General features: G+C 39.4%; 9 protein-coding genes, 2 non-coding genes and 1 pseudogene across 14 annotated transcripts; 4 read left to right on the top strand and 8 right to left on the bottom strand.

Moving 5' to 3' along the window:
• The first annotated feature begins 611 nt into the window (after positions 1-611).
• Positions 612-1712, top strand: LOC104708153 (uncharacterized). The gene is made up of 3 exons (XM_010424658.3): positions 612-756; positions 900-1133; positions 1220-1712. Exons 1-3 carry the CDS (start codon positions 738-740, stop codon positions 1531-1533), a joined length of 567 nt encoding a protein of 188 aa, XP_010422960.1. The 5' UTR covers positions 612-737; the 3' UTR covers positions 1534-1712.
• On the bottom strand, positions 1688-3419 carry LOC104708155 (protein RMD5 homolog pseudogene; annotated as a pseudogene). Its single transcript, XR_015564342.1, has 2 exons — positions 3220-3419; positions 1688-3005 (listed from the first exon to the last, which is right to left on the bottom strand). The product of XR_015564342.1 is annotated as a protein RMD5 homolog pseudogene (transcript).
• A 221-nt stretch (positions 3420-3640) lies between these two features.
• Positions 3641-6588, top strand: LOC104708152 (serine carboxypeptidase-like 19). The gene is made up of 14 exons (XM_010424657.3): positions 3641-3899; positions 4043-4188; positions 4328-4404; positions 4517-4639; positions 4722-4824; positions 4910-4947; positions 5045-5146; positions 5231-5317; positions 5413-5580; positions 5663-5734; positions 5821-5939; positions 6014-6130; positions 6221-6266; positions 6353-6588. The coding sequence occupies exons 1-14, from the start codon at positions 3766-3768 to the stop codon at positions 6431-6433; spliced, it is 1413 nt and encodes a 470-aa protein (XP_010422959.2). The 5' UTR covers positions 3641-3765; the 3' UTR covers positions 6434-6588.
• An 86-nt stretch (positions 6589-6674) lies between these two features.
• On the bottom strand, positions 6675-8831 carry LOC104708151 (soluble inorganic pyrophosphatase 6, chloroplastic). 2 transcript variants are annotated; one of them, XM_087462788.1, is made up of 6 exons: positions 8395-8831; positions 7692-7852; positions 7467-7567; positions 7196-7377; positions 7007-7105; positions 6675-6927 (listed from the first exon to the last, which is right to left on the bottom strand). In XM_087462788.1, exons 1-6 carry the CDS (start codon positions 8659-8661, stop codon positions 6835-6837), a joined length of 903 nt encoding a protein of 300 aa, XP_087318914.1. In that variant the 5' UTR covers positions 8662-8831; the 3' UTR covers positions 6675-6834. The 2 variants fall into 2 exon arrangements, with proteins under 2 accessions (XP_087318914.1, XP_087318915.1); XM_087462789.1 differs by having other exon boundaries at positions 7692-7885; positions 7980-8743.
• Positions 8832-8880: 49 nt separating this feature from the next.
• On the top strand, positions 8881-8954 carry TRNAV-AAC (transfer RNA valine (anticodon AAC)). Its single transcript has one exon. It is a non-coding gene; the product is annotated as a tRNA-Val (tRNA).
• A 118-nt stretch (positions 8955-9072) lies between these two features.
• Positions 9073-12186, bottom strand: LOC104708150 (malate dehydrogenase 2, peroxisomal). Its single transcript, XM_010424655.3, has 8 exons — positions 11120-12186; positions 10632-10850; positions 10214-10528; positions 10038-10127; positions 9829-9948; positions 9640-9729; positions 9437-9531; positions 9073-9335 (listed from the first exon to the last, which is right to left on the bottom strand). The coding sequence occupies exons 1-8, from the start codon at positions 11192-11194 to the stop codon at positions 9263-9265; spliced, it is 1077 nt and encodes a 358-aa protein (XP_010422957.1). The 5' UTR covers positions 11195-12186; the 3' UTR covers positions 9073-9262.
• LOC104708149 (uncharacterized) lies at positions 11540-13485 on the bottom strand. Its single transcript, XM_087462783.1, has one exon. It carries the CDS (start codon positions 13483-13485, stop codon positions 11737-11739), a length of 1749 nt encoding a protein of 582 aa, XP_087318909.1. The 3' UTR covers positions 11540-11736.
• Positions 13486-14963: 1478 nt separating this feature from the next.
• On the bottom strand, positions 14964-16550 carry LOC104708148 (cytochrome b5 domain-containing protein RLF). The gene is made up of 4 exons (XM_010424652.2): positions 16376-16550; positions 15929-16011; positions 15515-15842; positions 14964-15423 (listed from the first exon to the last, which is right to left on the bottom strand). Exons 2-4 carry the CDS (start codon positions 15965-15967, stop codon positions 15140-15142), a joined length of 651 nt encoding a protein of 216 aa, XP_010422954.1. The 5' UTR covers positions 15968-16011; positions 16376-16550; the 3' UTR covers positions 14964-15139.
• On the bottom strand, positions 16542-19349 carry LOC104708147 (magnesium transporter MRS2-7). The gene is made up of 11 exons (XM_010424651.3): positions 18729-19349; positions 18595-18624; positions 18354-18477; positions 18129-18250; positions 17990-18064; positions 17553-17783; positions 17419-17463; positions 17283-17327; positions 17166-17195; positions 16951-17070; positions 16542-16850 (listed from the first exon to the last, which is right to left on the bottom strand). Exons 1-11 carry the CDS (start codon positions 18981-18983, stop codon positions 16764-16766), a joined length of 1164 nt encoding a protein of 387 aa, XP_010422953.1. The 5' UTR covers positions 18984-19349; the 3' UTR covers positions 16542-16763.
• A 173-nt stretch (positions 19350-19522) lies between these two features.
• On the bottom strand, positions 19523-22511 carry LOC104709858 (beta-D-xylosidase 4-like). The gene is made up of 6 exons (XM_010426409.3): positions 22005-22511; positions 21614-21901; positions 21366-21535; positions 20837-21285; positions 20348-20761; positions 19523-20260 (listed from the first exon to the last, which is right to left on the bottom strand). Exons 1-6 carry the CDS (start codon positions 22431-22433, stop codon positions 19668-19670), a joined length of 2343 nt encoding a protein of 780 aa, XP_010424711.3. The 5' UTR covers positions 22434-22511; the 3' UTR covers positions 19523-19667.
• A 260-nt stretch (positions 22512-22771) lies between these two features.
• On the top strand, positions 22772-23079 carry LOC147940482 (signal recognition particle RNA). The gene has a single exon (XR_015564878.1).
• LOC104708146 (beta-D-xylosidase 3) lies at positions 23020-26305 on the bottom strand. 2 transcript variants are annotated; one of them, XM_010424649.3, is made up of 7 exons: positions 25680-26211; positions 25199-25486; positions 24909-25078; positions 24724-24821; positions 24373-24597; positions 23888-24298; positions 23039-23804 (listed from the first exon to the last, which is right to left on the bottom strand). In XM_010424649.3, exons 1-7 carry the CDS (start codon positions 26157-26159, stop codon positions 23218-23220), a joined length of 2259 nt encoding a protein of 752 aa, XP_010422951.2. In that variant the 5' UTR covers positions 26160-26211; the 3' UTR covers positions 23039-23217. The 2 variants fall into 2 exon arrangements, with proteins under 2 accessions (XP_010422950.2, XP_010422951.2); XM_010424648.3 differs by having other exon boundaries at positions 23020-23804; positions 24373-24821; positions 25680-26305.
• Between the last annotated feature and the right edge of the window lie 1061 nt (positions 26306-27366).

Below are 27366 nucleotides of genomic sequence, written 5' to 3'. Positions count from 1 at the left end.
ATGTGAATTAAAAAAAAACATTTTGTTCATTACTCGAATGTATATCTCATTCTCTCCTCTTTGTAGTGAGAGTATAGACATATTGTTGGAGATTGTATAAGTTTTGGTTTAGACTGGCATAGCTTAAATTTCATTGGTTATGTCAACCGATCGAGTTAGATATGCTTGTTGTGGGGGACATCTCAAAATATAAGGGATGATAGTCTGAGATGTGATGGGATTGGAATGTAAAAATACTCGGAAGTTTTTTTCTTAATCCGGGATCACAGTTATGTTCTTATAGACTTCCATTGTCATAATATTTCGAAAACAAGCAACCCCAAACTTTAGAGCTGTTAAAATGGGCGGACTGTCCATGGTCCGTCCATGTCCAAATCATTATGGACCGGTTAGAGACAAGTTCATATTTGGAGCGGGTCTAAATGGTCTTGGTCTGTTTTTGCCCACAGACAAAATTGAACGGACAATGTGTACATTGGGCGGCCCATAATACTAAAAAATCTAGGTCAAAATTGATTTGGGGAAAAAATTATACTTGTGTTTTTTTTTATTTTATAAAATATGTTATCCGTTAATGGACGGGTCGTTAATGGACACGGTCAGCTATGTGTCCAAAATCAAACCTTAGCATTTTAAAAAGACACTCAAGTCTCGAACCGCCGCTCCAAACAGATCTAAAACCTAAATTCTCCTCTCTCTCTCTCGAGTAGAAAAATTCTTGCCGCCCGATCGAAACCATGTTAAAGTACTTCTCCGGTAAGATCTCTATCTATCTATCTGTAACTCGAAATTTGTTTTTTTGCCCTTGATGAAGCGTTAGATGTGTTTTATTCTATATATTTTTGTTTTGTTTTGCCTCTCTTCATAACTGTAACTGTATATACATCTCGGCCTCGTAGGCGGCGACGTTAATAAAACAATTATAATCTGGGACGTGAAGGCATGCCCGATCCCTGAAGGTCTTGACAGTTATGATATTTGGAAAAACGTCCAAAAATCCCTATCGAATATTGGGTATCCAACTACACACATTCTAGAATTTAGGGCATATTGTGATTATTTTCTAACGGATGATAGTAGGCCTAGCGGTCCTTATATTCCTTTGATGCACGCATCTTCAGGTGACTCTAAAGGTGAAGACTCTCTCTCTCTCTCTCTCCCTCTCTCTCCCTCAGTTTTACCATATCTTTTGATGGTCTGCGTTTATATATATATTCAGAAGCTGAAGATGAGAGACGTAAAAAGATTTTAGTGGAATTGTTATGCGAGGCAGGCGAAAATCGCTCAAGAATGAACTTGTTGCTGATCATTGGAGACGTGTCAGAACAGACTCAGTTCATGAGGGCTCTTAAGTTTTTGAAAGAGGCGAAGCCCCACAATGTTTTCCTGGCACTCCCTCGTCCTCCATCATCAGAGGATTTGGTTGCAACTGTACGTGAAGTTTGGCTTTGGGAAACCTTAGCTGTTGGAGGATATCCTATGGGCTATATTCCAAGTGAAGACGATTCTGATTATGATTCTTCTGACGATTAGTCACCAAAGCTCGGACGAAGCATTTTTATCTTATTTGAACAATCTTCTGTTTAAGTGAAATTCCCAATCTGTTTTACTAGTTATTTCCTCTGTTTCTAGTGGAACTATCTTTCTATCAAGACCAAATCAACATCTTGTGTAATAGATGGTGAAGGAACAATTGGAATTTTTTTTATTTATTTATTCACATCTAATAATTTATTGAGCTGAAGAATGAAACAAGTCATGAATCCGAGCAAAATGACCAAAATCTTTATCAAAAGAATAACTGTCTGCATGCTGGGGATGAGGTCTGTGCAGAACAATAAGGGCATTTGAATCTGCGGGAAGCACAGTTCTTGCTCAGTCTAATCACTGACTGCATGCTAATAACATGACGGCAAGGCATCATCATCATTGGCGGGTTCTCTTTGCTGCAGCTCTCATCTCTACTCACTGGACAAACGAAAACCGAGTGAAACTGTAACTCATTCCCCAACTCCAGAGGAACCGGGACCTGTTTCATCTCTTCCCATTCTTCTTTCTTCAAAGGCGCCATTACGTCAACCAGTTTTAAAAGTGTCGGTAAGCTCTCTAAACCCGCTGATAAAGCCACAGTCAACGGGGATCTCGACGGCTGATCAAGGAGATGGTAATATTCCCTGATGAGCTCTTTGGTTATCTTGTCCCAACATGATGGAGAAACCATCTCCGCATAAGGACACTTGTCAAGTTTTCCAATCCATATCTGACAAGTCACAAGCTTTTGTATCTCTCGTAGGTGGCCTGAACAGTATCTCGTTAAATGGGTTCTTGCATACTTCATAGCGTCATCACGGTTCCCTTCTCTCAACATATTACAGTACTTCAAACTTACAAGTTTAAACTCCATCTCTGAACTCTTTTCCTTGAGCTTTCCTCGGTTGGCAGAGACCCATCTCATTGCTGGCTCAATGTTTCTAAGCTTCATTGACTCAATGATTTGCTTGATTTCAACTGACTGAGATCTAACCTCAGTTTCTTCCTCTTCACCAGCCTCCTTAACCAAACAGTCACCAACCTCGAACAACCCTTCTCTGTAACAATGCTGGATAAGTATCTTATTCACTAAACGGATATCGAAACCAATGTTTCTGCAGGCTAGAGATATGTCACGATGGTAAAAACTCTCAAAAGTTTTCACCAACTTGTCAAGACCCAGTTTTGTTTCCTTTTGTGATCTCTTAAGCTGGATAGTAGGGAGAAGAGCATCAAGCTTTTGCCTCAACTCGGCGAGAACAGATTCAGGTTCCACTCCATCGTTGTTACCTAATTGGATTCGACTCAACGTATCTTGGATTGTATCACAAACAAGATCGATAACATCAAGAGAAACAGAGTGATGCAGCTTCTGTTTCTTAGTAACTCGATCTAATGCATCTTTCATAACAGCAGTTGTCTGATCCATTCCTCTTCTTGATTGATTTAATCAGCTTAAAATTTTCACTACCAAACTGCAAAACACACACAATGATATATAATTACGAATCGATTTCTTTTTTTTTGCCCTAATAATAATAGTAAGTAAGCAAGCAGATAATATTACCAATAAACCCCGAAAGCAATGATATATAATTACGAATCAATGGATTTACAATGAAAATTGTGTAACAAATCATCAAAAGCAATAAATTCTGAAGTCAGTAAATAGAAAAAGATGTGGAGTACCGTAAAAGGCGACTGAGAATTTCGAAAATTCAGAATCCAAAAGCCATTGCAAGAGAGGTAAGCGAAACCATAAAATCCGATTATGTAATTTATAAGGAAGATGATTTGGCATCATGATGAATCAAAATTGTTAAGATTTGGTTTCTGAAAACATGGAACCACTTGTTTAATTATTTCAATTATTTCACAAAATCTACATTAATGGAATATCTTTAAAGAAAATGTTAATATAGTTACGTTGACTTAGACACTAGTGTATAGGTCTGATACTTGGTTTGGTGATGGAGCCTCTATTCGACCGGTTTGGTCGGATCCGGTTATTAAAAAACGTTGTAAAAGGCGCAACACGTTTATCAGCTAAACGATAGCCACGTCCTGAGCACTGCGTTTGCTATATTGTCTTTACTTCTCTTGATTTTGCATTTTCTTGGTTTTACTTATTACTCTAGACTTCTTTCTTTTGAATATGAGTTTATTGAAGTTTCTTCGTTGATCTAATCTTCATACTGTTTTATGTTCAAGAAGTGACACTAAGAAGCAGAGAAAATGAGAAACGACCTAATTAGCTTCCTCTTCTTATATCTATTGACCATCTCCTCCATTCATGTTGATGCGTGTTCTTTGCTTGTGAAGTATCTTCCTGGTTTTGAAGGTCCTCTTCCTTTTGAGCTCGAGACTGGGTAATAAACAAAAGTTTATCTCCTTATTCTAATATATGTCAAAATCAGAAGCAAAACACACACACAGAATTAATTAAGACTCCTTAATTAGGTTCTAAATAACATGTCTCTTTCTTCTTTTGCATGTGGGTTTTACGACAAAGATATGTGAGTATTGGTGAATCTGGAGACGTTGATCTCTTTTACTACTTTGTAAAATCAGAGAGAAATCCAGAAAATGATCCTTTCATGATCTGGCTCACTGGTGGCCCTGGCTGCAGCTCCATCTGTGGATTGCTTTTTGCCAACGGTAACCAATCTTCCATTTTGTATTATGTTAATGACTCGTGGCTCTACTGAAAGTTTAAAATGTCAAGTTACTTGATGGTTAATTTGGATGATTAAGACAAGTATTCAAGTTGAAATTTCATTGTTTGTCTTTCTTATAGGTCCTTTAGCTTTTAAAGGGGATGAATATAATGGAACAGTGCCTCCTTTAGAGTTAACATCTTTTTCATGGACAAAGGTTAAGAGAGATTACTCTCTTTTTTTTTTTTTTTAATTATAATTACAATTATAGTTCTCTGTCTCTGAGAAGAGCAACATTTTGAATTTATATTTACTCAATTGTTGTTCAGGTGGCTAACATTTTGTATTTGGAATCTCCTGCTGGCTCTGGATATTCTTATGCAAGAACGCGGCGTGCTTTTGAGTCGAGCGACACCAAACAAATTCATCAAATTGATCAATTTCTTAGGAGGGTTAAGTGTTCGTTTTGCTCTGTTCTTGTGTTGGTTTTTTTTCTTTCTTTCTCTAAACTGTTTTTAGTGTGATTACTTGCAGTGGTTTGTGGATCACCCGGAGTTTATATCGAATCCATTTTACGTTGGTGGAGATTCATTTTCTGGGTTTATTGTTCCAGGGGTTGTTCAACAGATTTCACTTGGTAGCCTTTTGTAATCACCACTTTCCACAGTTTTGGTATCTTTTAGTTCAGAGCTTTTAGTTACATTCTACAAATATGAAAACAGGGAATGAGAAAGGCCTCACACCACTCATAAATATTCAGGTGTTACATAGTTCAGTCACTCAAATCACATTGATATTGATAATTCGGTTGAGTAAAGAACATGTCTTCTACTAACACATTCCTAAATTATGAGCAGGGTTATGTTCTTGGAAACCCATTGACAGATAAAAACCTAGAATCTAACTACAGAGTTTCATTTGCTCATGGGATGGGACTTATTTCAGATGAGCTCTTTCAGGTACTCTTTTATCTTCATCAATCATCATAGTTAAGACATTAAGTTAAGAGTCTTTTTTCACTATTTTTTTCTTTTTTTTGGCAGTCACTTGAAAGAAGTTGTGAAGGCAAATTCTTCCACGTAGACCCAAGTAATGCAAGATGCTCAAATAATCTTCAAGCTTATGATCATGTAGAGACTTTTATACTGCACACATCACTTGTGTATCTATCTTATCCGATTGTGTTTTCAAAAACTAATTGTCTCATTGTTTTTGGAGTTCATAGTGTATGTCAGAGATATACTCAGAGCATATTTTGTTACGAAACTGCGAAGTAGATTACATCATACCAGAAGAACTACAAACCTTACCAAATATCAGAAGCGATAGAAGAAGAGAACTGAAGGAGTTTTCAGGAAATGATTCATCATCATTGCCACCTCCTAGCTGCTTTGTAACAATTCTCTCTTTACTTGCTTCATTATTTTCAATATTGATGGGTTTGAAGAGTTCTAACATTTTATTTTTCTTCTCAGACGTATAAGTATTTTCTGTCTGCCTTTTGGGCGAACGATGAAAATGTACGCAAAGCTCTAGGCGTGAAGAAGGTACCTTAGCTTACCTATGTGAATTCTATGTTTTTTGGTTGGTTCTATACAAAACATAATAAAATTCATTATTAATGTTGATGCAGGAAGTAGGAAAATGGAACCGATGCAACATCCAAAACATACCATATACATTTGAAATCTTCAATGCATTTCCATATCACGTGAACAATAGTCGTAAAGGCTTTCGCTCTCTCATCTACAGGCAAGATTCATAAATATTTTGCCAAACTAGTTTTCTTTTTCGACAAACTCATGTATATGGAGGTTTTGGAACAGTGGTGATCATGATTCTATGGTACCTTTCTCTTCAACTCAAGCATGGATCAGAGCTCTCAACTATTCCATTGTTGATGACTGGAGACCTTGGATGATGAGTAACAATCAAGTTGCTGGGTAAACAATTAACATTGCTTCAAACTCCCATCTCACCAGTTTCATTATCTTTAAAGACAGCACTTTTTGTTTTTTCATCCGTGTTTGTAGGTATACAAGAACTTACGCCAATAAGATGACATTTGCAACCATCAAGGTAAGCCCTCTCTTTCTTGTACTGTCCAAAGTTTCTGCAGGCAAAACAAAAAGTCATTTAGAGTGTTTTTATTGTGTGGTGTGCAGGGAGGAGGGCACACAGCGGAGTATAATCCAGATCAATGCTCACTTATGTTCAGAAGATGGATTGATGGAGAACCTCTCTGAACATCCTCACTCACTTCTCTCTTTGTTGTTTGTTTGATATAATATCCGGTAAAAATTGCAATTCTGCCACATGTTATTCTGTAATCGAAATAGCGCACGTACTGTCTATATATTTGGAGATGTCCGTTACTCACTTAAACAAGTTACCACGCCAACCCTCTGAAGCTTAAAACTTTTAAACATTGTATTGCACTCTAAACAGAGAAGCTCTGTTTCATGGCAAGTCACAGACCCTGTTTCATGTTCCAAAAGCAGGATGTCATTTTATTACTTCTCAGTCATCAATGGTGAAATACAAAAATCCCAATGTCTAGATCCAAATTGAAAGAAAAACAAGAATGATACTGGACTCTTGACTCTGTTTATTATTCGACTTTAGAAGTGGACATTGCAAGATATGTTCAGTAAAGTGAAAGCTCTCCAGCATCAACTGTTCTCTTCACAAGTTTAGCCCATGATTCATTTGTTTCATGGATGATCTTCAAAGCATATTCCTGTAAAGATAGCTCCCTCTCAGTTATAGTACCAAACATAAAGCACCAACAGTAGATGAGATTAAAAAGATGAACATACTTTGTTTGCTGGTTTGTCTCCAAGACCAAATCTGTTAGCAGGCTTTCCATCTGGGATCTTGTAGTCTCTAAACCAGTCTCTAATGGCTGTTAGAGTACCCTGCTCACCAGATTTAGGGTCAGAAACAAAATTCATCTATTCATTGTTTAGCATAAACGTATGGGGGATAGAAACTAGATTAGCTCGTACCGGGAAATGCTTCTCAACATCTTCAACATCATTCACAAGATGAGCTTTTGGGTCATCCAAAGAAATGGCAACAATCTTCCAGTCTAGCTCTCCTTCATCAATCATAGCTAAAGCAGCCAAAGGCTTGATTTTTAGAACATCTCCTATCTTCCTTTGGGTTTCACCAATCTCAACGACATCAACTACAAATCCAAACCAAGAATAAGCACACTCTTTTTTGTTCCAGAGTGATATCATTTACCATTACATAAACAGTGTCTCACAGTTTCACCTGGATCATTATCCCCAAAACATCCTTCAACGTCAGCATTTGCATGAGAAGGATCTTCCCATGTCTGTGGAAGCAACCCATAGTTCCAGTTTATGTTGTACCTGGATAAAATCCAGTACTATTAATCATCGAGAAGATAAGACTGATATCAATGGATGCTGAAGCCTCCAAAAAAACTAGCTTAGAGCAAAGCAAAACTCAAAAAAGGGAAAGCTATACACTTACGGATAATATCTGAGCTTGCCCTTCTTAGTATCTTGCTTGATAGGAGTGAAATCTTCATCAGTAGCAACCTCCATTTTAGCTTTTGACTCTTTAGGTATTTCAACTATAAAGTTAAAAACTCCATCTCCTAAGGTCAATGGTACATCATGCCATGGAGAAACCTATACACAAAATGCATACAATCCTTATCCAGCCTTTTACAAAAAAAAAAAAAAACACAGAACAGAGTTTTAATGATTATTGAAATGCTTATGGTTCCCACAGGTGCCTACAGATTTAGTTTCCAGCCTTTAAAAACATTGTCGCAATCCCAGAGAAAACTAAATCTAACCACAAGAGTGTGATTTATATATCCAAAATCGGAATTTAGGTTAGCAGACCAATCAATTTCCTCAAATTATGTCCTAGTGACCAATCTTTAAAAGCTTAACAGAGTGATGAACCAAAAGCAATTCAAAGCAAATTCACAATGCAGATCTTTAGATCATCGACAGCAATCTCAAAGAAGAAATTTTTAATTATGATGCGTCTATGAGTGACCAAAATCTAACCACAAGAGTATTCCAAAATAACAATGTGAAAGACCCCCAAAAAGAAAACTCAATACTTCCCCCCCCCCCCCCCCCCCCCAGTAAACCAAGCTTTTGACTTTGAAAACAGAGAGACACAAAGGGAGAAAGTTAGAAAGAGTAATAAAAGGTACCTTCTTTCCAGAACCATCGAGGAAGAAAACACGATAATCTAAGGAATCGGGTGGACCTTCTTCTTGAACCTTAACCTGAGGGTTGTAAATGGCACTGCAGGAGAAGGGTCTCTTGGATTTCAACACTAAAGCTCTTCTGCTGAAACAGAGAGCGCCGAATCCGCCGCAGGGTCTCTTAGCCGGCAGAACGAAAGCTCGTTTGGCGAGGAAACAAGAGGTGGTTTGGGTTACGGCCGTGGCTGCTGTTATCACTCTAGTAGCCGCCATTATTGTGGAAAGATTGGAGAAAGTACTGGCCTTTCGTTTTACTCTCTCTCTCTCTCCCTGGCTCCTTTATTCTCCTTTTCACACAAAAAAAAAACAAAAGATTATACAAAAACCAAAATAAACGAAGCGAATAGATCACGTGGGGTTCTGTAGAGTAGGTATGACCCAACTTTAATAATATTGATATAAATAAATAAACAGTGGAAATGTTGACGTAAAGGTTTCGTGGTGTAGTTGGTTATCACGTCAGTCTAACACACTGAAGGTCTCCGGTTCGAACCCGGGCGAAGCCATTTGTTTTTTGATTATTTTTTTTGATTCGAATCTTAAGATGTGTGATCAATTTTGTGTCCCCAAAGGCTAAGAAACAAAGTTACTTCAAACCTTCTTTCAACCGTTTCTAAAGATTGGTTTAGAATCATCGAAAGACATAGATAAGCCACGTTGCAAAAGGTCACAGAGTACAACACAAACTGATAAGGAATTTACAAAGTTGGAGAAGTAGATGGAGACAGAGGACAGGCATGATGATGAGTATAACATTATCAAATATTTTAGGGGAAAATGATCTTATTGTGTCTCTCTGATTATCCTCTCAGTTTCATTTTCTGATGAATTCAACACCTTTCTGAATACTTCCAGCTAGTTCTTCTTTTGCTTTATCCAGACCAATCCTGTAAAAAGAAAAGGAAATCAATATAAAGATAACTCTCTCTCTCTCTCTCTTTCTTATTTGAGACAAGTATTTTTTAAGAGATGAGTTATGTTTTCAGACCTTTCGTATTCGTTCAAGGGTCCAAGCTGATACACTTCCTCTGCCCCTGTACGGCCAAGACGCACTTTGGTTGCAAAGAAAGCTAACTCTGTCACCTGTGATGAATTGCCATTACAAGTCAAAAAGGCGTTGAAAGAATGAAACAGAGTGAAGTGTTTTCTTTAAAATATGAAAAAAAATTGAAAATTCTTCTCAAGATTCACCTGTGAAGCAACAAAGGAGCATTCTATGACATTTGCATCTCCTCTTAACCCGCGAAGGCAAGCATCTGCAAACTTGGATGCAGCATATGCCTGTAGCAGTAGTAGTATATTCAAATGGATTCAGGACACCGTTCCGGGTGAAAACAAGTGTTTATGATGATGTCTTAAAGTGAATTGTTTTGGTTTTACCATTGAAAGTGTTGCGGATCCAGCTCCAGCTTTTGCCTCCACAACTTCAGTTCCACCATTCTGAATCCGGTTTGTGAGGTACTCAATTTCTTGAGGTGTGAAGCTGCTAGGAGGTTTAACCTGAGGAAAAAAAAAGATTAAGCAAAACCATCAATAAGCAGATAAGCTGATGCAATGGAAACGACTTGCACTTTCTATTTATATGAAACCTGTGACAATAGTGGCAAGATTGTGACTCCGGCGTGTCCCCCAACGACTGGTACATCAACTTCTCTTGGATCAAGGCCAAGAACTTCTGCCTGCACAAGATTGAAAACATTCACTAGTTGACTGAAATTTCAAGAAAAGTAAAAACCATATATGAAGTGAGGAATCACATAATTACCACAAAGGTGTTGGCACGAGCAACATCGAGTGTAGTAACTCCAAGGAGCTTCTTAGGATCATAAGTTCCAGCTTTCTTGAAAACCTCAGCGGCAATGGGGACAGTGGAGTTCACAGGGTTGCTGATCAAGTTGACAATAGCATTAGGACAGCATTTTGATACACCTTCACATAGTGTCTTAACAATCCCAGCATTGATTTTAAACAGATCATCGCGAGTCATCCCTGGTTTCCTCGGTATACCGGCTGGTATGATCACAAGATCCATACCCGTTAGTGCGTCCTCAAGCTGCTTCGCTCCCAAGAATCCGCGGACCTAATTGACTCAAACCAATCAAGAATGGTCATTACTCTGTGTTCATTCATTAGGAAAAAGTAAGTAATCATATGTGAAGTTTCCAAAGTTGAGAGGTTCTCACAACAGCTCCAGTGTCCATATGACTGACGTCTGCTGTGACGCCAGGTGCATTGACAACATCGTAGAGATGAAGTAAAGAGACAAGAGGGTTCATCTTCATCAGCAAAGATAAAGATTGCCCAATCCCACCTGCAGCTCCAAGAATTGCCACTTTGAATCCTGGATTCCCACCTTTTGCTCTGCAGTTTTCTCGTTCAATTACCGAGTTCTTTGCTTCCATCTAACACGAAGGAAGGGGAAAAAAATCACTATCAGTCCTAGAAGGCTTCAATGGAAACAAAAACAAATTGATCTCTCCTACTCTCTTACTCTCTAGTTGCATGTTCAGTTCGTAACTGGACTAAAGTTTGAGTCTTAATGACTTTGAGATGAGGTCACTTTTGTTTGAGAGGTAAATAAGAAATAGTACAAATCTCTTGTTTTAGAAAAACCTAAATGATTAAAGAACCAAAGAAGGTAACTTGACTTAGAAGCAATAGTAAATAAAACCTGAGGAGTGGAAGAAGGTTGAAGATGAGCTGAAATCATAGCAATCCTCTGGTTGGCATCTCCACGAAACTCCATTGTTGGTGTTCCTCTGTTTGCTCTCGTTACAAAGCTGTTAAACGAGTTTTAATTTGTATGTTAGAGAAGAGAGAACATGGGGACTAGATTGAATGATTATGACGTTAAGTATTTTGTATTATATGATAAATTTTGTGTGGAAAGAAATGTTTTGTTCATTTTGTTTTTGTAGGAAGCCTTCCTTATCCCTTTATCTTCAAGTTGCTCTCTCGTCTCCTTCACCGTTGTGGCTCTCTATTTTTCGGTACAAAAATAGGTTTTAACATTGAAGCTATAAAATTGTAGTAGATTTGGGTTCGACAATTGAATTGGCGATTGTAAATAAGCCCACTAAAGGCCCATAAATGAGAAACAAGATTTTGGGTTTTGAGTCATCGGTTTAGATGACAAAGAGTAACATAACCGGGTACATACAGAAACACCAATCAAACCAAAACGACCCAAGAAATTTACAGAGGATCCCCACATATACTATTTTACACAATGCTTTAGACACAAGTCTGTGCTGAGAAGGGGTGACATTTTTACCAAACAAATGGCTTTCAGTTTCTACCCATGGAACCACCAAGTAAAGACATTATTAGCCCACCACCGTGAACTCTTTCCTCCGGAACCATAAAGTCAAAGATGTTTGTTTCTCCTCCATTTGAACTACTTGGAGATTTCATTGATGAAGGTACAAGAACCTGCATTGGTATCATCATCTTCTTCTTCTGTCTATTCTCAAACTGTATTCTATCAACAGACTCAGTACAATCAGAGACGGCGCTAGCTCCAGATTGAGAATGATCAGAAGCAGAGCCAACAACAAGGCCACTGAACAGTCCCGGTCCAATCAAACCGCTCTTGCTTCCATCTCCTTTCTCTCGAGACATAACAGTGTTATGCGCAGCGCATAAACCGCTTCTGCCTCTAGCAAACTTCTCGCATTTTCCATCTTCCCAAGAACATCTTTTCCCACCACCGTGAGCTTTACAGAAATCAGTACTACCTTGAGCACTCTTCTCACAATCAACAATCTTACAACGTTTCCCACCACCATGCTTAACACAACAGTCAGTGCGACCACGCGCACTCTTTGTACACCCTGCTACAGCACATCTTTTCCCGCCACCATGAGCAACACAGAAGTTAGTCCCACCATGTACGCTTTTAGAGCAGATCCCGCCTCCATCTGCGAGACAGCGTTTCCCACCTCCGTGTGCTTTACACAGAGGAGTACTCCCTTCTGCTCCTTTGCTACATCCTGAAAATATGCAGCGTTTTCCGCCTCCATGTGCTTTACAGTAGTTAGTACTTCCTTGAGCTCCTTTCTCACAACCTGAAACAAACTGACATCGTTTTCCACCACCATGGGATATACAAAGACCAGCTTGTCCTTCAGCACTTCGTGTACAGCTTTCGATATTACATCTTTTGCCACCACCGTGTTTGATGCAGAGGCCCGATCTGCCACGTGCTGCTTTGTCACATCCTTCAGGGAACTCACAACGTCTTCCACCACCATGAGATATGCAAAAATCTGTTTTTCCTTCGGCACTCTTGGTGCATCCCAAGTGCTCACACCTGTTCCCTCCACCATGTGTTTTGCAGAACGTGGTTTTACTCTCTGCGCCTTTGTTGCAGCCTGGTTTTTGACATCTCTGTCCTCCTCCATGGCTGATGCATAGTCCTGATGCTCCTCGAGCTCCTTTCACACACCCCATAAATTTGCACTTCCTCGGATTGCTGCTAGTCCTCTGCTGTACAGAGAACGTTGTGTAAGGTGATGGCTCTAGGCTCACTTGTGAATGTATGCCGGTTCCATAATGATTAAGTTGTTGCCTCTGTGAAGTATTGTTGACATTTGAATCTAACAGAAGTGATGGCATGTAGCCACCTGATCTCTTTGCAGAAGTAGAACCTTCATCAATAACAGGAATCACACGTTGTCGACCATTATTGATAGTATCTCGGGGCATAGTAAAATCTGTATACGTCGACAATGAACAATCATGTCCATTGAAAGTGTCTATGCTTACAGCAGGAAGACCAAGTTGCAGAACTGAATCACCGTGTTGTTGAGTGAATCCAGAAGCAGAATCTTTGTTATTGTTATTAACACTAAAACAATATGAAGATGAAGTTGGACCCAATCCAAGAACCAACCGGCAGCCATCATCAGTGCAATTAGAAACATTGGAACAAAAATAGTTTTGAGAACCCCCAAGGCACTTCAGGCTAAGATCGGTGTCACCCATATTAATGTTGGTGTCACTAGAGAGATGAGCTACACCGTCGTTCAAATTCATATGAAAAATGATAAGGAATCAGATCAAAGAGAACTCCCCCAAAAACTACCACTTAGCACATCACACTTGTAGTTATAAGCATATATTGGAGCAACTTGAGAGATGAATAACTTCCGCCACTTACAAATCCCGATGTATCTGCCCTGTCCATCTTCAAGAAGGGGGAAGCAGAACTATTCTGCTGGTGTAATACCGTAAAACGAAGAATATTTGTTGGAGATTATCAGGTTCTGCAGAAGAGCAATGATCTTTGTTGGAAGTTGTCCACGGGACTGAAAAAAATACAGTAAGCATGCAACTTTACAGTTATGCAAGAAGAGCAAAGAACATTGTAATCATTGAATGCAATTCAACAGGAGAAGAAAAATTGAATGTGAACCGAGACAAAGAACAATCAAGGGCACTATATTCAGAAAACTAAGCATCTCAAGTTAGGAGCACAAGTTTGGAAGCTAAGTACTCTGCCTGAGACAGGAACCAAGTACCAATCAAATGATTGTTGGATGAAAATTGCAGCAGTAAGGTGAGAGAGATGTAACTGTACATCTTCACTCAAATTGCCAAACTAAAAAAAAAGTCTAAAGTGAAGATTTTTTTTGTTTGTAATATAATATTTCATAAGAATCAATATCATGATTGAAGATCCAAACACAAGACCCCAAAATCTGAGAAAACATTTGTTTCTCATAAGGTTTGACTTAGAAGATTGACTATTAGAAAACCATAAAAGATTAACTCACCCTAGCATCAGCAAGTTTCTGAACCTAAAGATTCTAATCCTCTCTGCATACTTCACATAACAAATATGTCATAATAAAACCAAACTGAAGACAAAACAAAGACTAAAGTATCAAAAAAACCGAGACTGGAACGATTGAAGAACAAGTGATAATTTCACAAAACAGTCATGCATTATATAATACAAGTCATGAACTCCGATCGAGCAAATCAATTGAACAATCCAGAAGCAAAATTATTAGATGCAGAAGGAATCAAAGAAGAGAATTCAAAACCTGGTGGATCTGCAACTCGGGCTCCAGATAGAAATCGAAAGGAGAAAACAAAGAAGAAAATTTCAGAAACAGGTGTTCCAGGAAGAAGACAAATATTGGCAAAAAAAAAACAAAATATGATAAGTGTTATTATTATAAGCCAATGGAGACGACTATGTGAGACGAGTCAGGTTTTGTCTTCGACTTGGAAAACCTAAACTACCCTCAAGTCTTTGTCGGAATCTGATTGGGCAGAAGAAAGAAAAATTTGCTTTTTTCTTGGTTTGCTACCCTCTTTGTGATTGGCTAATTTCATAGTCTATATGATGATACAAACAAAACTTGTATTGTGGAACATTAACTTGGGTCAATCACGGAATTTGTATAGATACTTTCTTAATATCTACAGTTTTCCTTCCATTCTTAACTTTTATAAAAACAAGAAAAAAATATAAACTTGGGACAATCACATATTGTGATGAATGATTCTCTGGAAGCTTTGAATATATTGACATCAAAAGTCTAATACACAGTACATATAGTGATCAGCGTTTTCATTTGAAGAATCAGAATGTAAACACAATTTAAATTCTTATTGACTTGTAAATTCCTTTACACGAGTATATATATGATCATCTCAGCCTGTTTGTTAGCAGTAGCGATTAGGCTTCTTCTTGCTTCTTCGCTTTGGTATCATCCAAAACACCAACAAGACATTTCTCAAGTAAGATATCAAAATTGACCCAAGCATGGTATTTGTTGAACAATAGCGTACCGTCTCTTCCAACCGCTTTCATCAGCATATCGACACCTCCGGGATGAAAATTCATGTAAGGTGATATGTTGTACACGCGACCTTTCAAAACAGTCCACATTGAATCTCCTGATTTGTGTTTCTTTACTTCATCCATTGGAATAAGCCTCCTGTTTGACTCTCCCTTCAAGCCTACAAGACACATTTCCGTTTCATGTATGTAATGTAACACATCAAAATGTGATTTAGGAAAAGTAGACAAACAAAGCAAAGATTTGCTTACCTGCAAGATCAGGATGTGTTCGTGTAAGTTTCATCCAATCCATCTGGCTATAACCCTTTTCAAAGGGAACTTTGGTACGAGTTATAGGCTTTCTAGCTGGAGTTTTGAAAGTCTCGGAAGATTCATTGGACGGCTTTTTCGAAGATGAAGAAGAATCAATCACTGTAAAAGACAAAGAACCTATTGTCTCTTCCTTTGGAGGTAGAGACTTGTCTTTCCAAATAAGACCATTACTTTGCTGATCTAATCCATCTTTAAGGGTAATATTTCCCACATCTGATGCAAGTTCTTTCGCCTCAAGAACAACTTCACTACCTGGTGACGCAACCTTCAAACCAAGAATCAAACCATAAATTCTAAAACTTTCATGTTTCTATAAACTGAAATCCTCAAGAAAATGAGTCAAAAACGTACCTTTGAGAATGTGAATTCATCATCTCTAGTAGTATCCATCTTTGAGCTAAAACTGAGCTTCGAGCAATTAGTTTCAAAACAATCTGCAACAAATTTTTAGAACAAATTGTATCGGTTAGAAAGAACTAAGAGGAAGAAGACGAAGATCTAAAACAAAGACTCATCATTTCTCTCTACAAACTTCACATATCATATACGATAGTTAGAGACAAAACAAAGTGTAAAGATGCCAAATTTAATAGCTCAGAGAAAGAAAATAGCATAACCCTAAAACGAGCATGGAGAGAACAAGTGGTGGGAATTCTTAAAGTCAGAAACTTTATGCAATTCCTGATTCATGAATCCACCATATCAAGCAAATCAATTACGACCCAGAAACACACACAACAAAAAGAAGTAGGAAATTCAGATGTACGGTGAATTTAAACTATAAGAGAATCGAAAAACCTGGTGGATCTGAGAAAGAAGAAATCGACTCGAGCTGCTACGAGAGAGAATCGAAGGAGAAACAAAGACCAGTGACGACCAAAGAGCGAAGAGAGATCTCTCTCTATTGGCAAATATGATTATGTTCTTCCCTGGAGGCTGGTGGATTCATTATACCAAATTCGAGTCGGTCCAATTCGGTTTGTTTCGGTTTAAATTCAAAATATACAATCTAAACTGAAACCGAACTTGAAATTTCGGTTCCTTAATTTGGGTTGATGTCAAATTACAAATGTAGATGTCACACATGACAAATTACAGAATAGAGAAACCCAAAAACAAGCTCTGCTCCTCACATACTCTGATTATTCTGGTGCTATTAATCTGTACCAAATGGCCTCTGTTGTCATTAAGATCCGATGAGCCCTCTAAACCGAGCGTACGACAGTATAATCACGAACAAGACTGCGCAAAACGTTCCCGTGAGACTCACGACCTTCAACAACAACACACACCAATGATATCATATCAGGCTGTAATGACCAAGCTAGAGATGTTTCTTTCTTTATCCTGGAAACTTAAAGTGTGACTCTTACCCATTTGAATATATATCCATGGTCGTGGTTCCATGTATATGGGATGTTCATGCCGAATATTCCCGCGATCATTGAGTACATTGATACACAGACGGTTCCAGAGCTTAACATAAGCTCTAACTACATAGATACAGCCCCCATACATGGTATGCTTTATACACATCAGAAAAAAAAAACATTTACTAGTCTTGAGCTTTTTTTTTATATCCACTCACCTGAATCAGCTGATTTCGATGATTGTCTAACTGCAAATCAATAAACAGTGATTGGTTACATAGCATATAAGAGAGATTACATTTTCATAACATTCTGAGTTTTCATTTTGGTTTTACCTGGATGTTAATGTAATCCTCTGTGTCATCAATATACTCACGTAGCTGCATCATGTTCAATTATACTTTCTAAAGTCAAGAGGTGTCAAACAGATTCACCACTAGAAAAGAAACAAGAACAAGAAGATAACAATACCTCATTTAATTTGTTCAAAGTGCTGTCGATTTGCATAAAATATGCCTGTAAAACAAAATCAAATTTTTAAAGGTTATTTAGATTTCATATGTAGCTGATAACACATTCTATAATATAATGGTAGACGTCACAACCTCCAGCAACATTTCAACTTCTTCAACATCATTTTCGTCGTCCCCGCGAATCGTAGCTAAACTTACTCTACTTGCTCTGGAAATCTTGGAACCAATTGTTGGGGATGTAGGATACCAAATGGGTTCATCAGAAACGCTAAGCGATGAAGATACACCAACAAGCTTCCTCGTAAGGTAGAGATCAGCCATATCACCATCATCATCCAACAATTGTTCCAGCTCATCCCTTACCTGCAAAAAGGTTATGCTTCTTTTAACTTGTCTCTTTTAGCCTAGAGGTTGATATGCAATTTGCGAAGCGGGATAATACTCAAAGTACAAGATGAGTTTGTGACTCACTCTAAGACAGCGTTAAGTGTCATGAGGCTTAAGTATCATTCAAAAATATATATATCCTTTCTAAATATAGACTCTGTTTCACAGTGATATATGCTCACCTTTTGGACCCGAGCTGTCAATCTAGTCATGGCACTCTTCAATTTACGAACCCTTTCCAAGTTACGGCTACTTATCTACAAAACGAAACAATTGGTCATCAAGTGAAGTTAAAGTTGGAAACGGAGTAGTGATAATTACCTTCAAGGTAAGTTCATCCAAAGCAGGGTAAGCAGACTTCTCTAGTTCTGTTGTCCTTGCAGCTAGGAAACTACAAATAGCTTCCAAAGCCACCTCTAGCGCCCGGAATTCAAACGGAGACTCTAATAAACAGTATAACAACAAGCACCACATTTCAAAAATACCAAAAAGTGAAAAGAATGAATGGTTCAATGCTAAAGATGACAAAAGTTGACTGGTACGTACCATCTTCTTCACCCACATCACCATCTCCGTGACCACCGTGTGCCTCGTTTCCAACAGGCAAGCGTCTCTGAAACTCCTCTAGGACGGGAATAACGTTTTCATCTGACGAATCCCGAATCAAAACCTGTAAGCATTTTCATATTACCAAACAAAGCCATCATCACTTCAAACGGAGAGAACATGTTCCAAAGTGTTCACATTTATCTACAAGCTAGTAAGAAAGAAGTAAACTGATTCGGACCTCTTCAGCAGTGATGATGGCCTTGATATACTGCATCAGATCAAAACAAAACACTAATCAATCAAAACATGGATTAAACTAGAAAACAAAAGCAGAGGAGCAAACAAACAAAACAAACAAAAAAAAGACCCAACCTCTAAGTTAAGAACAATGGCTCTCTCTCGACCCAAAATAGCAGAAGGGTAAAAAAGATTTGGGTCAAGGATCCGTAGATCACGAGCGTGGATCTGAACACGGTGCATAATCACGTACTTGTCAACGTCAAGCACAGTTTTTTCCCCAGTCGCGTCTATAGAAATCCAACTCCTCGATGACTGAGATGTCTTCCTCTTCGTCGCTACAACCGCCGATGAAGAATCCACCGGAATAAGTTCTCCGTCAGGCGACATCTCCGATTCTTCTTCACAAATTGCACTCAAAGCCTACAAATATTCAACGGGATTTAAGAAGAGAAAACAAGAGTTAAAACTTAAAAGAGTAGCAAGATCGAAACTTTTTCCCCCACGAGAACTGTTCATACGAAATTAAAAAACCAAGTTGGAATAATAAAAAGTGTGTTTTCGTAGTATCTGCTCCTTTTTTTCCATTATACAATTCCTCGAAAGTCGTCGTTCTGCTTTTTAAATTTGGTTTATTCTTTTTTTATTAGTCTGACGATAGAGACACTCAGACAAGTACCATTGTTTTACTATTAGGGTCTTTCCGTTTCTGCTTTTATTAAAGAGACGACGGCGATAAAGATAGACTTCGACGGCGACGATCACGACTTCATGAGGCATTGACTGAAAAGAAGATGAAGATGTAGAAGAGGAAGAGACTACAAAAGTTTTAGAAAGGGTTATTTTGTCAATTTCATTTAGAAACGTTATATATGCAAACAAATCGCTCAAGACGCGATTTGGTACCAAAATATCTGAAATTTTGTTCCTTTTGTGTTTTATAGAATGCTCTGTTATCATTGATTGGTTTTAGTCACTCAAATAATAACCTCAAGTTATTATTTTTTGATATAAATTTCCACATTTTTTTTCCATCCCAAATACATAGAAAAAGGAAAAAATCAAACTTTAGAATCAGACACTACTAATGTTCAAGGAGTGTTTCAAGCTACCCACGTGGAGAAGATGATGGCCTAAAGCAATCTTCCTCGTTCCAATCTCATCAACCACACTCAGATCCTTACACACATCGACGTTAAACCTAACCATCGCTTCTTCGCTTTTCCCTAGACGAACCTTCTCAAACCCTAGAAGATGCTTAACCGGAGATCCGTGCACTTCCGGCGGCGTCGTGAATAGAAACACCGTGTGTGTCCCTTCTCTGTCTCCGGCGTTCGTTACTTTCAGTTGAACCTCAAAATCCAATCTTCCACCGACGGCGTTATTATCGCAATGCGGTCCGAACGCGTCCAGTGATTGACACTCGGACGATAGGCAAGCGTGGCTCTCTTCAAGATTGAGAGAGACGAGCTTCGGAGCTTTAAGAAGCTGGTGCCTAAAATTACTGTAACTGAGCCCATGCCCGAAGGCGTATACGGTTTCTCCGGCGTAAAACCGATAAGTCCGACCCGGATACCCTCTTAATTTGTCGGGTCTCATGTTCATGTTCGTCATCGGAACTTTCTCCACGTAGAACTGAGGATACCACGTCATCGGCAAATTCCCACCTACCAGAAAAAAAGGAAAAAAAAAGTTGACCGGTTACCAAAATTGAAATTGTGAACTGGACCGGACCGGTTGAATAAGAGTCTTACTCGGATTATGGCGACCGAAGATGACGTCAGCAATAGCGAGACCACCGGCTTCACCAGGGTAACCGACCCACATAATGCTTGTGATCTTCTCATCGTTCTTAGCGAATGTAATGTCAAACCCTCCACCGGACATTATGACTAGCACCACCGGTCCTTTTGCCGCCTTGGCCACATGAGTCACTAGCTCTTGCTGTTTTCCGGGCAGATTCAGGTCTATGCGATCTAATTTCTCCTTCTCAATAGATTGATCGGCTCCCATTACTAACACCGTCACATCCGCAGATGCCGCCAAAGCCGTAGCTGAAACTAAATCCGCCGCTACGCACGTCACGTTGTTGCAGCCACGATGATATTTCGTCGTCAACACAGTCCTCTCAAGTCCTTGAAGCGGTGTTGTATACTTGCATGCCACGCCTGAATCAATAACAGTTAGATTCGATTCAGATTCCATGTTTTAGTTCATAATTCGATTTTAAGTTATGGATTTACCTTCGTAGTTTCCTATCATTGTTCTTGTGACATTAGCATTTGGTCCGATCACGGCCAACGTCTTGATGGCGGAAGGAGAGAGCGGTAACGAACCAGCTACGTTCTTGAGCAAGACGATGCCTTGCCTTGCGGTTTCTACAGCTAGTTCTCGGTGTTCGGCCGTGCACACGTCCTTGGGACCCAAACTACCATAGGGCTGATTCTTAGGGTTACCGTCAAAGAATCCTAGGCGCATCAGAGTGGCAAAATTGTTTGAAATCGCTTTGTTGATAGCTGCTTCTTTGATCATCCCCTTCTTGACTGCATTCTCTGTGTGGTTACCCAAGAAAGAACCACAATTTAGATCCAAACCTGCCAGTATAGATTTAGCTGATGCTTCCTCTGGAGTCTTGGTATAGTGTTGTGCACCATACAATATGCCTAATGAATCGCAATCCGAAACAATGTACCTAAAACAAACCCAAAAAAATTGAAACCGCACCCATCGTAGAATTAGATATGGTAATCAGAGACTATTTTTTCTACGTACCCGTTTAATTTCCATTGACCGCGGATTAGACCCGAAAGCAAACCAGGATCCGCGCAAGTGGGTTTACCGTTAACTTGGTTGTAAGAACACATGATACAAGCCACTTTCCCATCAGTCACACAACTCTTAAATGGTGCGTTGTATGTATCATCCAAATCTTGTTGCGTCACCTAATACAACACACACTGAACAATTACGGGAGATCATATAAATGTACTTAAATCGGACCAAATATCAAAATGTATTACCACGGCGTTAAAAGTATAACGTGAAACTCCTTTCCATTTTTCAAGGTCATAGGCGGTTGAGTGTTTACAGCAAGCAGCGACTTTTAGACGGTTAGGATTCCCACTATCAGTCTCCTGAAGACCTTTAACATATGCTACCGCGTATTTGCTCGAGAGTGTTGGGTCCTCGCCTGGAGTCTCTTGTCCTCTTCCCCATCTCGGGTCACGAAATATGTTCACATTAGGTGACCAATACGTTAATCCAGCCAATCCCACATTGTACATTGCCCTCGCCTCCGTCGACACAGCCTTAAACGAATTCATAGAACTAACGTTAAAAATTCAAAGAAAGCAACCGTCATCTAACACATTATGAAAAGGTTTAAGGAAATGTGATATTATATTAGTGTACTTTGCCAATAGCCTTGAACAAAGAGACATTGAACGAAGCAGCGGTGAGAATAACTTGAGGGAAGCATGTGGCGCTAGGGACAAGCTTGGTAAAACGAGTGGCTGGTCCGATGAAAGATACCCCGTGAAGTGCCTCTGCCCACCACTCATACGTCGGAATCCCCAAGCGGCTAGCACCGTTTCCGCTGCTCCCTAAAAATCTTACCTTCTCTTGCAACGTTAGTCTCCCAGCGAGATCGGCGACTCGGCGTTCGATTTTTAGTTTGGTGTTGCAAAACCCAAACCTGGCAAGAGAATTGTTTCCTGCAACGTTGCAGGCGAAAGCCGGCAAAGACAGGGCGTCTGAGGACTCGAAGACAAAAGAGATGTAGAGCAAGAAACAGAGAAGAACATGGCAAACAGAGGAGGGTGCTCTGTTTCTTCTTCCCATTGTATATGCTTTTTATGTTAAATCATACATAAAACAAGAAAATGCAAGAATATATTTGAATGCTTTGCTTTTGGTAATTTTCATCATTAATCATCTTTGACTTATAAAGATTTTTGTATTGAGAGGTTTGGTGGAGTCAAAGCATTTATATTAAGTATCCTTTATGGCATAAAACAACATATATTCAAATAATATGGAAAACGTAATTATCATTATCTGCCTAAGTTTGGTCGATAATTTATCTAATCGTGGGACAGTGAAACTTCTCCAATATCCCACATCGGTTTCTCTACTCAAAATTTGTCATTTTATATATTGCACTCAATCAACACTCTAACGTCGAGCTATGTAACGAGATCTTGTAACCCAAGTGGGGACTGTAAGACGGTGGAACGCTGACTCAACCGACGGGTCGGATCTGTTGTTGGCATGGTTTCGAACCGCCCAGTCCAAGCTGTGAGTGAACCGTACGAACTGAGCGAAGGTTTGGTTCGGACCTTTCCTGAAGTTGGAGGGTAATGCGTGAGGCTGGCTTCACAGAGCCAGCGACTACCTCCCATTCTAAGCAGTGGACGGACCACGGTTCGTCGCCACACTGATCCACCATTTTTTCTTTATAACATTTTTAATTTGCTATCTCGTTTTATTTCATTAATGATATATTTACTATTTTTATAGTGAACCACAATTTTTTTGTTTTAAACAATGTTAATTTCCTATCTCATTTTATTTCATAATAATATATTTAATATTTTTCCAGTTGAAAAAAAAAAGATCCATCGGATCAAACAGTAATGTTCAAGGAGTGTTTCAAGCTTCCCACATGGAGATGATGATGGCCTAAAGCAATCTTCCTCGTTCCAATCTCATCAACCACACTCAGATCCTTACACACATCAACCTTAAAACTAACCACCGCTTCTTCGTTTTTCCCCAGACGAACCTTTTCAAACCCTAGAAGATGCTTAATCGGAGACCCGTGTATTGCCGGCGGCGTGGTAAACAAAAACACCGTGTGGCTCCCTTCTCTATCTCCAGCGTTCTTTACATTCAATTGAACCTCGAAACCCGAACCTCCCTCGACGGCGTTCTCGCAGTGCGGTCCGATCGCGTCCAGTGATTGGCACTCCGACGATCGGCAAGGGTGGCTCTCGTCGAGACTAAGAGAGACGAGTCGTGGAGCTTTGATTAGCCGATGGTCGAATTTAGTGTAGCTGAGCGTGTCTCCGAAGGCGTATACGGTTTCTCCGGCGTAGAATCGGTAAGTCCGACCCGGATACCCGTTTGGTTTGTCGGGTCTCATGTTCATATTTGACATCGGGACTTTCTCCACGTAGGATTGCGGATACCACGTCATCGGTAAACTCCCGCCTAACCAAACAATAAAAACTACCGGTTATCAAAAAAATTAATAAACCCGAACCGGTTTATACCTTGAGAAAACAGAGTCTTACTCGGATTATGACGACCGAAGATGACGTCAGCAATGGCGAGACCACCGGCTTCACCAGGGTATCCGACCCACATAATGCTTGTGATCTTCTCATCGTTCTTGGCGAATGTAATGTCAAACCCTCCACCGGACATCATGACTAGCACCACCGGTCCTTTTGCCGCCTTAGCCACTTGAGTCACTAGCTCTGGCTGCTTTCCGGGAAGATACAGGTCAACTCGGTCAAGGTTCTCCTGCTCAATTGTTTGATCTTCGCCCATCACGAGCACGACAGCATCCGCAGAAGCTGCCAGAGCTGCGGCTGAGCCTATATCCGGTTCTTTGCACGCCACGTTAGAACATCCCGGCTGATAGGTAGACGACACCGTTTCTGACAGTCCCTGAAACGGTGTTGTGTACTTGCATGGATCACCTGAGAGATAAGTACGTTCTTGTTGGTTTCACACAGTTAAGCTTATCGAGACAAATCACTAGTATCAATTTTACCGAAGTAGTTTCCGATCATTGTTACTGTGGCTTTGGCGTTTGGTCCAATCACGGCTAACGTTTTGATGGCAGAAGGTGAGAGCGGAAGCGAACCAGGTGAGTTCTTAAGCAAGACAATGCCTTGCCTTGCGGCATCTCTAGCGAGTTCTTGGTTCTCAGCTGTGCAAACGTCTTTAGGACCAAGATCACCATAGAGCTGCTTCTTGGGGTCTCCATCGAAGAACCCTAAACGCATCAGAGTGGCGAAATTGTTTGAAATCGCATTGTCAATAGCTGCTTCGTTAACCAAACCCTCTTTGACCGCTTTCAATGCGTGTTCATCCGTGAAATGATCACAATTTAAATCCAAACCTGCCAAGATAGATATTGCCACAGCTTCCCCTGGAGTCTTGGTATAGTGTTGGTCTCTAAACAACACATCTACTGAATCACAGTCTGAAACAATGTATCTAACCAAAAAAACCAAACAGATGATTTTATAAACGGTAACCAAACCCTTAATTCATTGAACTAAAAACTAGAAAAAGCAACCTTACCCGTTTAACTTCCATTGACCACGGATCACACCGGAAAGCAGATCAGGATCAGCGCATGTCGGTTTACCGTTAACTTGGTTGTAAGAACACATGACACTAGCCACATTCCCATCAACCACACAACTCTTAAACGGTGGTTGAAACGTATCAGCCATATCTTGTTGGTTCACCTAATCCAACACAACACGAAAAAAAAAAAACAGATAATAAAACAATGAAATGTATTTGGTGTGACCAATAACAAAAGTTCCATAATATTCAAAGAATCCAAAAAAACTCTCTCTTCTTACCACGGCGTTGAAAGTGAAACGATGCACATCTGTCCAATTATCAACGTCATAGGCGGTGTAGTGTTTGCAGCAAGCGGCGACTTTAAGACGGTTAGGATCTCCACCATCAGTCTCCTGAAGACCTTTAACATAAGCCACCGCGTATTTGCTCGAGAGTGTTGGGTCCTCACCGGGAGTCTCTTGTCCTCTTCCCCATCTCGGGTCCCGGAATATGTTCACATTCGGTGACCAAAACGTTAAACCGGCTGATCCCACATTGTACATTGCCCTCGCCTCCGTCGATACAACCTTAAACCAATATATGGATAAAGATATGTGAAAGTTATAAGCAAGAAAACGCTCCTGCCTAAAGCATCGAAAATGTATATGATATAAGAATCATTACTTGTGCCCTAAGAAACAAAATCTTCCATTTGCATAATCAGTGAGTTTTCACAACACCCAAAAATAAGGAAAATGAAAAAGGAGATAGTTCTTTCACCTTGCCAATGGCTTGGAACAAAGACACATTGAAAGAAGCGGCCGTGAGTATAACTTGTGGGAAGCTAGTGGCGCCATGTACTTGCCCAGAGAATCCACTACCACCTCCGATGTATGAGACACCATGAAGTGCCTCAGACCACCAATTGTAAGCCGGGATCCCAAGGCGGCTCACGCCGACAGCTTTGCTCCCCAAAAACCCGATTTTCTCCTCCAACGTTAACCTTCCGACAAGATCGGTGACTCGGGCTTTGATCTTCAACCCCGTGTTGCAGAATCCAAGCGCGGCTAGAGAAGGGTTTCCGGTGACGTCACAGGCGAAGACAGGAGAAGACTGAGCGTTCGATTGCTCGGAGATGCAGAGGAGGATAGAGAGGAGAAGAGTGGAAACAGAGGAGAGTGCTCTGTTTCGGCTCGTTAACCAAGAAGAACTCATTGTATCTTTTTGTCTCGAGTGTTTTTCTTTTTGGTTTGTGTTCATTGTCTATTGATCACTGTTATATACTAACAAAAGTGGTACGCTGGTTGGCAAATTGTTAATTTAAGATTATATGTATATTGTATTTATATAGAAATTTGCAGCCTTCGAGATGAAATGTCACTATGGATAATAATGACATTTCCTGCTCTCTGTTAGAAAAAGGTTAATACTAGTATTTATGTTAACAAAATTACAAAAACATATTTCGTAGTCGGTTTTCTAAATTCTTATCTCAACGCATATATCTTTTAGTTTGATATTGTCCATATAACTTATGTCATGTTGTTTTCTTTTGTGGCTACTGCCTTTTACTTCTTAGTGATCCATCTAAACAAGTATTAAAGAGTCACAATAAATGGCAGAATTTGTGTGTAGCCAGCCCCTAACGTAAGTGTAACCAGCCTTCATTGTTTTCTGAGTCAGTGGCTGATAGATTTATATATGCATGACACACCGTCACTCCAAGTCCCCAACATTGCCATGCTCATGACTCACTTTAACAAAACCAAATAAATAGTTATTTGATCTATCGACTTATTGCTTTTTTTTTAGTTAAGTAGCATAATTAGTAACCAAACACCTTATATTTAGATACTAATTTTCTCATCATAATCATTAATTATTTTCTGACCTCAGAATCGTTGTGATCAAAACTTTATGTGCACTATTGTTTCAAAATTGTTAGGATCGGACAAAACATCTTGAATTTATAAAGTTCGATTTCACCTATATGCAAAGACTTTGGACGATTTGGTCATAGATTATTATTTTAAATATCTATATGGATATGACAAATCGAGGTTACATAGACAATATAGACATTGCTAGTTATCAAAACACAAATGGTTACATATGCATCGGTTACAAGAACAGTTGTTAGCGTTTATAATATTTTGTTTTTATTTTGAATAAGAGTATATATGTACGAGAAAGGTGTTTTCTATTTTGGGTATTATTTTGAATCGTTAGTAGGTTTGCGGCTTTCAGTGCCATCAGCAGACATTTTGAGCAAACTTTGCTGTTGAATGCAGAATACATAGCTGTCTCTTGATTGGTCGACGGCAAATCTACTTTCGACGTACTAAAATAACAAAGGTAGTAGTAATGTAGTATGGAAGGAATATAAGAAATTAGGTGTCATGTCTTTTTCTTCTTTTAATAACTGTGAATATTCCTCTATTTTGTAATACAATTCAACGAAACTGTA

This window comes from Camelina sativa, chromosome 8, assembly GCF_030686135.1.
Source record: "Camelina sativa cultivar CO46 ecotype springtype chromosome 8, ASM3068613v1".
NCBI classification, from domain to species: Eukaryota; Viridiplantae; Streptophyta; class Magnoliopsida; order Brassicales; family Brassicaceae; genus Camelina; species Camelina sativa.
Note: the sequence above shows the minus strand (reverse complement) of the source record. Positions and strands in the feature narration are given on the sequence as shown.